At 46.7% G+C, this 12,325-nt stretch overlaps 1 protein-coding gene across 1 annotated transcript in view; it reads right to left on the minus strand.

Annotated features, from left to right (window-relative positions):
* Positions 1-12,325, minus strand: part of CA12 (carbonic anhydrase 12) — a gene marked incomplete at both ends in the record, with an annotated part of 56,397 nt that overhangs the window by 15,160 nt on the left and 28,912 nt on the right. The window contains 2 exons of the mRNA XM_082851050.1: positions 3,617-3,759; positions 4,661-4,840. Coding sequence (XP_082707176.1) covers positions 3,617-3,759; positions 4,661-4,840 — 323 coding nt within the window. The remainder of the gene's footprint in view (positions 1-3,616; positions 3,760-4,660; positions 4,841-12,325) is intronic.

Raw genomic sequence — 12,325 nt, forward strand, 5'->3', positions numbered from 1 at the left:
GTGACTCCATTTTATTTCACAGTCCTTTCTCCTGATTCTCTTGGAATCTGTCATCCTCCCCCTACATGACAAGGTTAAGTCTGTGATCTGAGACTCCCCACCAATTGGTTAGTAAATATTTCCATTTTCAGCTGCATTGGTGTTTGTTTCAATTGTCATTTTCTTTGTTGTCTCTTCTCTCCAGATGTGGCTTTTGCCTCAATATTAAAACAGTTCCAGCCTTCAGGAAACAGGTGGATAGATATTTGTAGAGTGAAAGTGTTCCTAAAAATCTCAGATAATTCCTCGTTTCCTGCCAGAGGCTGCTCTAGCCCGTTCTAAAGGGTTATAGCTGGACCTCTTGGCAGTTGGCAAAAGGGGAATAGTTTGTATTACTTGTCATCAGCTTTATACAGGAAATGAAGTTTGTCTTAGATCTACCAGCAAGGCTGCTCTGCTCTTTGTCTGTTCTCTCTTGCCTTATGTGATGTGTTAAAATATATCCACAAATTCTTTGACTCGTTCTTCAGAAAGTAGAGCCTAATTCCTCTCCCCTCAGGTGTGGCATTGACTAAACGTCTTGCTTCTAATAAATCATGTAAGGTGGAGGTGATAATATATGACTTCTGAGACCACATCATAAAAGGCATTGTGGCTTTTGCCTTGCTCACACTTGGATCACTCACTGTAGAGAAAGCCAGCTGTCATGTCATAAGGGCACCCAAGCAACTCTATGAACAGGTTCATGTAGCAAGGGACTGAGGCCTCCTGCCAATAGCCAGCATCAACTTGTCCACCATATGAGCCATTTTGGAAGCAGATCCTTCAGCCCCAGTCAAGCTTTCAGATAACTGTAGCCCAGCCAATACCATGACAGCAGTCTCATGAGAGACTCTGAACCAGAGCCAGTCCCCTAAGTTGCTCCCAATTTTTTTACCCACAGAAACTACAAGATAATAAACGTTTGTTGTCTTAAACTGCTAATTTTTAGGGTAATTTGTTATGTAGCAATAGATACCTAACACACTTTCCTTGGTGGAACCCCTATCTGGGCATCTTCACATCTTCACTTACTTCTAAATAACTCCTTCTCACACTTACTCAAGGCGCCTAAGAACATATCTGGTTTTTTCCATCACCTTTGAATACCTCATATTTAAGGTAATATTTGTATCACAAACTCCCTTATGTCATGCCTTGGATTGATTTTTCTATGATCAATGTTATATTTTCTTCAGGTATTAAAGCTTTAAACAGTAAAGCATGTTGTTGGAAATCTTTATCATTCTTCACAGAAAAATTCCTGTAATTTTTGGGTAGTTTAAATATATTATGTCTGTTCTACATTCTCCTTCTGGACATTAGGAGCTTATAGACATGACTTCATTCTGATAAAGCCCCTTAGACATGCAGGAGTGTCATCCTCCTACTTTGTTTAACCTGATTTTTAATCCTAAAGGTGGTATCACCTGTCCTCCAAAAAACTACATTATACATGATCATGTGTATTTTAGTTGGTTCTTTGCCTCTTGAGACTATGACACACTGAGATTTTACCTCTCTTTTCCTTTTTCTTCGTTAATCTCTTTTCCCATCTTATGTGATTATAAGTAGAATTCAAGCATATTTTAATGAATACAGCTCAATGTCCCCCACTTTTCAAGTGGCCCTTTCTAATTAAAAAAAAATTATATCAAGTTATTTCTTCTTTTTAATGGTCCTGTATTAAGGATTTCTTAGGGGCTCCTACTTTACCATGTTTCCCCCCCAAAGGATGTAGCCTCCACACTGCCCCACACCATCTTGGCCTGGCATTGCTTTGGGAAATAGTGCAGAACTCTATGTGGCTAAAACCCTGAAGGTCCTAGATCCTTATTTCTTATTTCTTAATTTATTTATTCATTGTCTATTTTTGGCTGCGTTGGGTCTTCATTGCTGCGCACAGGCTTTCTCTAGTTGTAGCGAGCGGGGGCTACTCTTCGTTGAGGTGTGCGGGCTTCTCATTGTGGTGGCTTCTCTTGTGGCGGAACACAGGCTCTAGGCGTGTGGGCTTCAGTAGTTGTGGCACACGGGCTCAGCAGTTGTGGCTCACGGGCTTAGCTGCTCCGCGGCATATGGGATCTTCCCAGACCAGGGCTCGAACCCATGTCCCTTGCATTAGCAGGCAGATTCTTAACCACTGCGCCACCAGGGAAGTCCCGATCCTTATTTCTTTTTACAGCTGACCTTTGAGCTTGTGTTCTGTTTTAGCACTTTTCTCACTTGTTGAGATGAAATCAAGAGGAGGTGAAGACTAATACAAACAGAAGGGAATTCCCTGCTGAGAGGATTAAGAGAGTCTTCTTATATAGACTCAAGCCAGAAGAACTGCTACACTTTCAAGGACCCTCCATAGAGAATCTGCCACTTTAGGGCCACCTTGATGTTTTTTCTCTGTTATTGACATTTATGGTCCATCTTCACCAGGTTCTTGGTCTGATGATGTGGCTTAATAGCAGAAAATTCAGTAACTATTTTTAAATGCCCAAACCCTCTCAGCCTACACCCTAACTCCTTTACCCGCCGTGGGAAAATAGAAGCCTCCTTATTGCAGTTAGGCTGAAAGAAATGGCAGTCCTGGAGGTTCAGAGAGGGGCCTGGTCTGGAATATGTGCACTTCCAGTAGGGCCATCCTATTGGGCCAGAATTATAGCTCCTCCACCTCTTGTAACTCGACCTCTAATTAGCCTAAGACATTAAGCAGTTCGGCCTTTAAGAACAGAGGGGAATGGTCGCATCACTGTTTACCATGGGCTCCGTTAGCTGATCAGTAGCATTTATCCCTTTGTATTTATTGCCCTTTAAACATTCAGAACCACACCCCCAAGTGCAATCCCACGGGAACGCTGAAAAGGAGCAGCTCAATCCCCCAGCCTCCGCTGAACACTTGTAGTGCAGGAACGAAGCTCTGCTCCTCTTCCTGTTTTCTTTGGCATTTGGGGTAGCACCTCAGGGCAACGTAACGCAACACTGTGATGATGTCCCAGGCTATCCTCAGTGAGTCTCTGATGGCCACAATGCCCTACGCGTTATAATGCCAGTCACCCCTTGATTTGTGGCCAAATAGAAGAGTGACCCTGGACCCGGGTCCCCAGGCTCCAAGCACAACCCATGCCCGAAAGGAAAGATGGGATGGGAAAAACTTACGCAAGCAGCATAGCATATGAAGAAAACCAAAAAGTTGGGGGAGCACTTAGCCTTGTGTGATATGGCAGTGGGATGTCAGCCACACAAGCTGCTGGGATCTTAATCTGTGCAAACAGAAGGGCGATGTCTAGAAAAGGGGCATGTGTGTCCCACTGTGCCCCCCTGGGAGCACTCACTGCTTTCTGAGCAGCATCACTCAGTAAAAGACATGGAAACAAACTCAGCAAGTTCAGGAGAGGAAGGGAAGCGGGACACCGGGGATGAGCTGCAGCGTGGCCGGAGTGGCCATACCTTCCTGTGCTGCCAGCAGGGCTGGGGTGGGTGTGTAGAGTGAGACGGCCCCCTCCACCTCACCCCTTGTGCTCTGATCTTGTCTGCACACCAGCCAAGTGGAAGGGTGCCAGACCACCCACCGCCGGGAATCCTCTGCCAGCCGGGCCGCCCCACTCACCTCGGCAGCAAAGTGCTTCCCGCCCACAGTGTGCTCCGAGCCGTGAGGTTCATTCTCGTCCCCCCAGTGCAGGTGCAGCTGCGAGGCATTGTAGCGGGCCCCAAGGCCCTGGATGTGCATGTCCTTGGGCAGTTTCAGTTTCACTGCAGGGAGAGGAGGGGCAGTCTTCAGAGCCCTGGCCAGCTGAGTACTGCCTGAGAGCAGGTAGGCATCACCTGCCCGGGGCCTAGACAGGGGCGAGTGGATACAGCGAGGTGGGGACCAGAGAGATGCAGCCTGTAGGTCAGAAACCTGGGCTCTTTCTCTGAGAATGTCCCCCTTTCACTAAAGCTATTCCAGTGGCACAAGCACCTTCTTGGTTCCCCTTGGAAAATGATGTCAGGAACTAATTTAGACCAATGGATGAACGTTTGTTTATATATCCATGTATTACACACTTGGCTATGAAGATAGAACCTGTCATGAAGTATTTGCCAAGCTGTAGAATTATATAACAACAACAACAATAATAATCGCTCTTTATTAAGCACTTCTCTATTCTGGATATTAACGTACATAACCTCTAGTCTTTACAGTACACATCAGTATGCCCATTTTCCAGATGAAACCTCAAGGAGTTTAAAATTCTCATCCAGAGTCTCATGACTCATAAGTAGTCAAGCCACGATTCAAATTCGGGTTGGTCTGACTCCAAAGACTGGGCAAGGCCCCCAGTAAACTGTGTGGCCCCTTGAGTTGTTCATGGTGCCCCAGAATTCACTCCCGCACCATATCCAATAGGCCAAGGGGCTCAGGCCTGTCCCCTCTCCCATCCCAAGAGATGTGCCGCTTCTGAGAGGTACCACCCCGGCAGAACCAGCCGAGCCCAGGACCTGCAGCATCCCCTGGAGAGAGTGGTCCAAGCATCTCTCAAGGCTCCCCTTTGCCCTCCTTCCTGGGTGCCTCAGTAGAACCCACCCTACCCCCTGCCCCGGCAGACAGAAGAGGCCAGGGAGCTGAGAAAAGCTCAGACACCCCTTCAGGTCTTGGAGGTCGCTCCCTCACCTGAATGGCCATTGTTGGTCAGGACAAATTGCTGGTTGGCAGACTCACTGTAGCCTTGGAAGCCAAGGGGCACAAGGCTGGCGTTGTACTGGAGGATGTCATCCTGCAGGTCTATTGGGGACTGCATCAGGCCCCCACATGATGGGTAGCTCTTGGACCAGCTCTTCTCCCCGTCGGGACCTGGAAGGAGAGGTTCAGGTCCATGACTTAATCCGTTTTCCACTAAAGATTTTTCCTCACCTTCTAATTCTGTGTGCAATACAATCACTCCTTTTCTATTCTTTTCTTAATCCCTAGAGGTATACTCTTAAGGCCCAGAGACCCCAGCCTACAGAACCAGGTCATGCAAATGCCTCCAGACCATTTGCTTTTGAAGTGATGTGGGGAAAGAGGGACCAGAGCAGCCCCGTGGCAGGGACTCTGCAGTATTCTGTCCGTTGTTCATATTTCGACCCGATGCACATCCATTCCACGTGAAGACCTTGTGACTCTCAGCAACTTAGCATCTGTGCATTGAACGCCTCCTATGAGCAGGAATTGCTCTGGGTCTTGGGGCTGCCCAAGCTTACATTCTAGTGGGGAAGATTTTTTTTTTTATTTTATAATTTTTTTGTGTTTTTAGAAGCTAAGGACATTTGTTGTTGTTGTTGTTCAAGTTCAGTTTAAAACCTATGGCTCTCTTTCCTTTGGTACTTTTTAAAAATTGAAGTATAGTTGCTGTACAATATTATATGTTACAGGTGTACAATATAGTGATTCACAATTTCTAAAGGTTATACTCCACATAGAGTTATTTTAAAATATGGAATGTATTCCCCATGTTGTGCAATATGTCCTTGTAGCTTATTTTACACCTAATAGTTTGTACCTCTCACTCCACTACCCCTATATTGCCCCTCCACCCTTCCCTCTCCTAGTGGGGAAGAATTTATTTAATCCACTGGGATGTCCCACGTTGGAAAAATTGGAGTCTGTCTCCAACTCCAGGTAGGTCTTTGAGGTTGGTGATTTACAGGTATGATCTTCCTGTTAGGAAACCCTTGAGGACCTTGACTCTGAATACCCACATCTAGAGCAAGTAAAAACCCCCAACCTGATAGGGAAGCTTGGAAAATATCAAGTAATTATAAGTCCGGAATCACGGAACTAAATGCAGTGTTTACGCTGGGGAAAAGTATGACAATATTACAAACTAATTATTACAATATAATTGACAAACTAGCAGTGAGGAGGAGCAAACTTATCAAATAAACCCTCCAGGGCTCAGGCTTCTTGCTAACTACCAGGTAATAGTCCTTCCCCTGGAAATGAAAATAAACAATCTAATCCCACGTTCACTTTCTTACTCCCACAGGGAAAAGTCTTTCAGGGATGTAAGGCTATGTTTAAAAGATTATCTCCCATGGTAATTAAGTGGATTTTCAAGCTGAGGTTTCTCCAGAAAAGCAAATAATTGGCAGGTCACGGCTCGTTAGAGTAGAACCATGGTGCCCTGTGGGCTCTCTAGGAGTTGGGAACCAAGGTTTGCCACCTGGAGTTCATTCATCAGTATTTCAGCACACGGAAAGGTGTCACCTAGAGCAGAAGGGGAAGGAATACCACGTCTTCTGGGCACCCTTGCCATAGACCACGGCACCATTTCACAGGAGCGCGTGTGTGTACACCGGCCTCACAGAATCCCCATCCCCTACATCTTGTTCTCTAACTAGGGGACCTCACCTGAGAGTAGGGAGAGTCAGAAGCAAAACTTGGTGCCCACATTCATTTGAAATGCTATGACGAGTTGGTCCTAGGTCTGGACACACACAGGAGAACCCTCTAATATTTCAGGCTGTCAGCCTTCGGGTATACCTTTTCAGAAATGTTGGAGCTGGAAGGGATTTCAGACTCTCCAGCCCAGCCTCTCACTGGACACCAGTTTTCCCAACTCTCACATGTCAGAGTTTCCACTGAACTGTATTGTTTTTCTTTCCATGGCCTCAAAGCCCTGGACTCAAGGCAACTAAACTACACCAAGATGGCGACTGGCGGAGAGGCAGGCTGGAGGACACCAAGGCAGTCACTCCAGGGGGCAGACTGGATCAGGGCAGTTACTCAGCTGGGGGCAAAACCGAACCCCTTAGAGACCACAGGGTTCAGAGATGAAGCAGTCAAGAGGTATCATGCCAGCCCTGAGGGTCAGGAAGCAGCACAGCTCCTAGGTGGCAGCCCTTCCAGAGTGAGGCCACCAGCCTTTTCTCTGCTCACAACGGCATCTGGGCCCACAGCCAGGGTGGCAGAAGCTGCCAGACAGGCATGAATGGAAAAACTCAGGACATGAAGAGGTGTGGCAAAGAGATCTCCCCTTGAACACATAGCTAAAGGGAACTGAGTAAGAAGGGCTTTCTTTTCCCAGAGCCAGAGCTCCCCTGAAGGTTTCATGAAGAGGGGACTGGGCCATCCCATTTCATCTCTGTGAACCCATGTCGTGCTTAGGATCACATGCATAACAGGCACTGAGTAAACGTCTTCCCCAAAGAATGAAAGACCCCCAAAGAACAGAGAGCTTGGGGAAAGGTTATGAGGAAGAATTTTCCTTTTGCCCTAAATACGTTCGTGGAAGTTGGCCAAATTAGGTATTTGGGAGCAGAAAAGACTAAGGATATAAAAGGCAACAGAGGGCTTCCCTGGTGGCGCAGTGGTTGAGAGTCTGCCTGCCGGCGCAGGGGACACGGGTTCGAGCCCTGGTCCGGGAGGATCCCACATGCCGCGGAGCAGCCGGGCCCGTGAGCCACAACTACTGAGCCTGCGCGTCTGGAGCCTGCGCTCCGCAACAAGAGAGGCCGCAACAGTGAGAGGCCTGCGCACCGCGATGAAGAGTGGCCCCCACTCACCACAACTAGAGAAAGCCCTCGCACAGAAACGTAGACCCAACACAGCAAAAATAAATACATAAATAAAATTAAAAAAAAAAAAAGGCAACAGAGTCAGTGGTGGCAAAACCTTCCTAGGAAAGAGAAGCAGCTGTATTGGACCCGGAGACTCCAGAGAACCAGATTCCAGCACCAGCCGTCACCCGCCCTCCACCTCCGTGAGTGACCTCAAGCCAGTCACCTTCCCTGCCTTCGTCTCCTTTGCCCTTTGTACAAATGGGAGGGGTGGACACTATGTTCTGGAAGGTCCCTTCTGACTCTCAAGCTCTGAGATTTCTTAAGATTACTAGGACTAAGCACCTTCACCTCTGTATCAGGCCGGTTGGAACGGGTTGGAGAGAATTGCTCATCCAAAGGCAGTTCCTGGGCATGTGACGAGGTGCCCAGTGGGAACCAGCTGTGGGAACGAGGGCACAGGGCGCTGCTGCTCCTGGGGCTGGCGGGAGAGTGGGCAGTGCTGCCGGTTTGGGCCACTGACCACTGGAAGCACTCGTCCTGAGTGCCCATCACAGGCCCTTTGGGCAGCAGGATCTAGGAAGCCTCTTCTATCCCTCCTCCTCCTCATGATGGTGATGGTGATGATGGTGATGTTAGTAGTTTTGGTCCTTACACCTCTACAACTCCATGGGGTCAACAAGGCAAGAATTGCCCCATTCTGTAGATGAAAAATTGAGATGAAGTGATTTGCCCAAAGACAGACTTTGGCTTAGTAACAGAGTTACCTTGCCTGGGTCACAGGACCTCCATGCCTTCTATTTCATTATTTATCCAGGAGATTTCGTGCACGCTCGTATCCTCCTTCTCCCATGACCTCCTTGAAGGCAGGGACCATGTCTCATTCACCCCTGCCTTGTCCACAGTGCCTGGCATAGAGCAGGCCCTCACATGTTTCCTGAGCTGGATTCTCTTACTAATTTTCTGCTTGTGCCTCTCCAGGGAAGCATGCACCTATATTAAACCCCCTAGTTTCTCTCTATGCCCCCACATAATTTTCTTTTTCCTATAAAAAGTAAAGAAAAATGATGTTACTTGCTCAGGTTCAAAAGTTACCCTCCTAGCTTTCTAGTGTGCCTGTGTGAGGTTTTGTTCTGTTTGGGGCCACTCATTGAAAAAGAAATCCGGTTGCTGGCCGGTAGCCTGGGAGACGATCTGCTGAGTATGGGGTTTCGTTGCAGTTCACGGGACTCTCCGCCAGCGTGTGATGGCTGTGTCCCCTGCTTACATGGCTAGAGACGTTGTCAGAGCAGCCTCTGATCTCTGTGGCTTGTGAGTGAGAGAGAGAGGTGCCATGTGGCTGGGCACCAGGACACCCAGTATCAGGCACGTAGGCAGCAGGCTCCCTTCCGCCCTGCAGCCTCTGTGTGAGCAACGTCATTGCTGATCTAACACTGCACTTTCTTTTCGCTGGCAGCTACTGCCCAGGCTGTAATTTTTCAACTTGTTCTCAGCTTTCACACTCATGCCAAGTGCTCTGCTGCCAGAAAACCTCTCCTGGGACTGACTCTTCCAAAAGCAGCATTTGTTTCCAGCTACCATCAAAATGTGACTTTTCTCTCGGGCTGTGACTTTGCTTCTTCCGTGGATTAGATTCCTCACGTGATCATGATAAAGGAGATCATGTGTATCTCCCAGTTTGTTTTTCCAACTAAAATCAAGGCATTATTTCTTTCCAGTTCATGAATTTTTCTGTTTGAGGCAAAACAGAAGTGGACCAAATTTCTGTTTTGAATTGTAACAAGAGATGAACGTGGCACGGCTCAAAATGCCTCTCGTGCTTTCCAGCTGGGCATTATTGAGGCCCAGAGTACAAGACGTGCATTACCCGAGGACCAGAATTTCTTTCAGGGAAAATGTCAAATGCGTGCAACTGTAGAGGGAGGAGCAAAGTGAACCCCATATCCCCGAGCTTCGACAACTAACAACCCACAGCCTATCCACCTTCATCTCTACCACACCTGCTCTCCCCTATCCCTGGATAATTTTGAAACAAATCCAAATATATTTCATCTGTGCATATTTCAGTATGTCTCTAAAACATAAGGGCTCTTAGAAAGAAAGCACAATACCATTACCACACTTAAAAGGTTAACAACTCCTTAATATTATTAAATCCAGTCAGAATTCAAAATTTTCCAATTATCTCATATCTTTTTAAAACATTTCTTTTTACAAACAATAAATGCTGGAGAGGGTGTGGAGAAAAGGGAACCCTCTTGCACTGCTGGTGGGAATGTAAGTTGATATAGCCACTATGGAGAACAGTATGGAGGTTCCTTAAAAAACTAAAAATAGAACTACCATATGACCCAGCAATCCCACTACTGGGCATATACCCTGAGAAAACCATAATTCAAAAAGAGTCATGTACCAAAATGTTCATTGCAGCTCTATTTACAATAGCCCGGAGATGGAAACAACCTAAATGTCCATCATCGGATGAATGGATAAAGAAGATGTGGCACATATATACAATGGAATATTATTCAGCCATAAAAAGGAATGAAACTGAGTTATTTGTAATGAGGTGGATGGACGTAGAGACTGTCATACAGAGTGAAGTAAGTGAGAAAGAGAAAAAGAAACACTATATGCTAACACATATATATGGAATCTAAAAAAAAAGAAAGAAAAAAAATGGTCAGAAGAACCTAGGGGCAAGATGGGAATAAAGATGCAGACCTACTAGAGAATGGGCTTGAGGACAAGGGAAGGGGGAAGGGTAAGCTGGGATGAAGTGAGAGAGTGGCACGGACATATATACACTACCAAATGTAAAATAGACAGCTAGTGGGAAGCAGCCACATAGCACAGGGAGATCAGCTCGGTGCTTTGTGACCACCTGGAGGGGTGGGATAGGGAGGGTGGGAGGGAGGGAAATGCAAGAGGGGAGAGATTTGGGGACATATGTATAACTGACTCACTTTGTTATAAAGCAGAAACTAACACACCATTGTAAAGCAATTATACTCCAATAAAGATGTTAAAAAAATAAAATAGGAATTTCAGAGTTAAAAAAAAATTTCTTTTATTGAAGTATAGTTGATTTACAATGTTGCATTAATTTCTGCTGTACAGCAAAGTGATTCAGTTATGCACATATCTATACATTCTTTTCATATTCTTTTCTGTTATGGTTTATTGCAGGATATTGAATATAGTTCTCTGTGCTTTACAGTAGGACCTTGTTGTTTTCATATCTTTTTAATGGTTGTTTGTAAAATTCAGGATTCGGAGAAGGTCCACATAGTGAAGCTGTTGATGTGTTATGGCCTAGATCTCAATTTGATGGCGCTAAGCCTTGTCAGAGGACAAGTGGCCCCGCTCTTCCAAGGCTCAAAATCTCAGAGCCAGGCTGGCTCAGCCCATCCTTTGCCCTCGGGGTGGGTCATGGGGTCCCAAGTTTCCACCATCACCACCACCACCCCGGTTAGGCCCTTACCAGGTCACACTGCAGAGGCTCCACGCGGGGTCCCCGCCCCAGCCTTTGCTGTTGCAGCCAGAACCAGGTGTAGCCCTGCTCCCATGGTACCACCCATCCGTCCACTCCCTTTCTCCATAGCACTTCCTGCCCTGCCCCCCGCCCCCAATAAAACAAAGCAGAACCGCAGCCATACCCACCGCAGTTCGCCCCCATGGTCAGGCCAGCTCCGCCATCCTCAGACCAACCTTCACAAATGTTCTTATGCTAAAAATCTGCTTACAATGCTGCCTTCTTTCCTCTCTACCTTTCCAAATCTTGTCCGTCTCCAAAATCCAGCTCAAGTCCTGGGCAAGCTACTCCAGCACTTTCTTCCTGCCTTGAACTCCTAGGCCAGATTACCCGGCTTCCTACAATGGTACAGTGCCTCGAATTGTCATTTAGCCATCTCACCTGGGACTGTTACTCTAAACCCGTTCCAGACTAGAACTCTGTCTGTAAGTTTTGAAGACCTTTGGAAGCCTAGAACTCTGTCACGTCCCTCCCCCCGTGTCTGAGCATATAGTGGCATTTCCTAGACACTTAATGAATTGATTTGGAGGGTTTCTTAAGCTCATTTCAGAAATCTAGCCATAAAGGGATGGGAGAAGGGTGTGTGGGGGTGTGTGTGTGTGGTGTTTATAGGAAGATGAGGGTGACGAGAAGCATTTTTTATTTTTTTAATGAAGAGACTTGAGCACACTTCCACGTAGAAGGAAAGGGGACTAGAGAAGGAAGGATGGTTTCAGGAGAAGGAGGGGCTGATTCATGGAGTGTGGCCCTTAGAAGACAGTGGGGGAGGGGTGGACCCAGCCAGCAGAGGTAGAAATCACCTCTGGGCTGAAGGAGGCACTCCGTAAGTGTTTGCTGAATGGATCAGACCAGAACACTGAAGCCTTCCTGGAAAGGAAGCCCATAGAGTAAAAACCCAGTCAGAAATCCTAGAACTCAGCAGGCCTGCAGAGGTGATCAGAGAAGAGGATGGCTGTGGGATGACAGACAGTCTCAGTTTCTCACATTCTGAGATGCATGCAGCCCAAGTACACCCATGAGCCTAAAAGAGTCAATGTGATTTTTAAAGTGAACCTGTATTTGGCTATTTTCTTACTACACCTTATGTCTTGTTTTAAAATTTAATACAATTTCAAAGCAGGTACAACAGTAAAGAGCATAGTAGCATGGCCCCGTGTACCCGTCTCTCCATGACTAATCTAGTTTCATCCATACCCCCGCCCTATCCATTCCCCCTCCACTGGATTCCTTTGAAGAAAATCTATGGATGCATATATATAATTA

The sequence above is a fragment of the Leucopleurus acutus genome, assembly GCF_964270905.1.
Source record: "Leucopleurus acutus genome assembly, chromosome: 1".
Classification (NCBI taxonomy): Eukaryota; Metazoa; Chordata; class Mammalia; order Artiodactyla; family Delphinidae; genus Leucopleurus; species Leucopleurus acutus.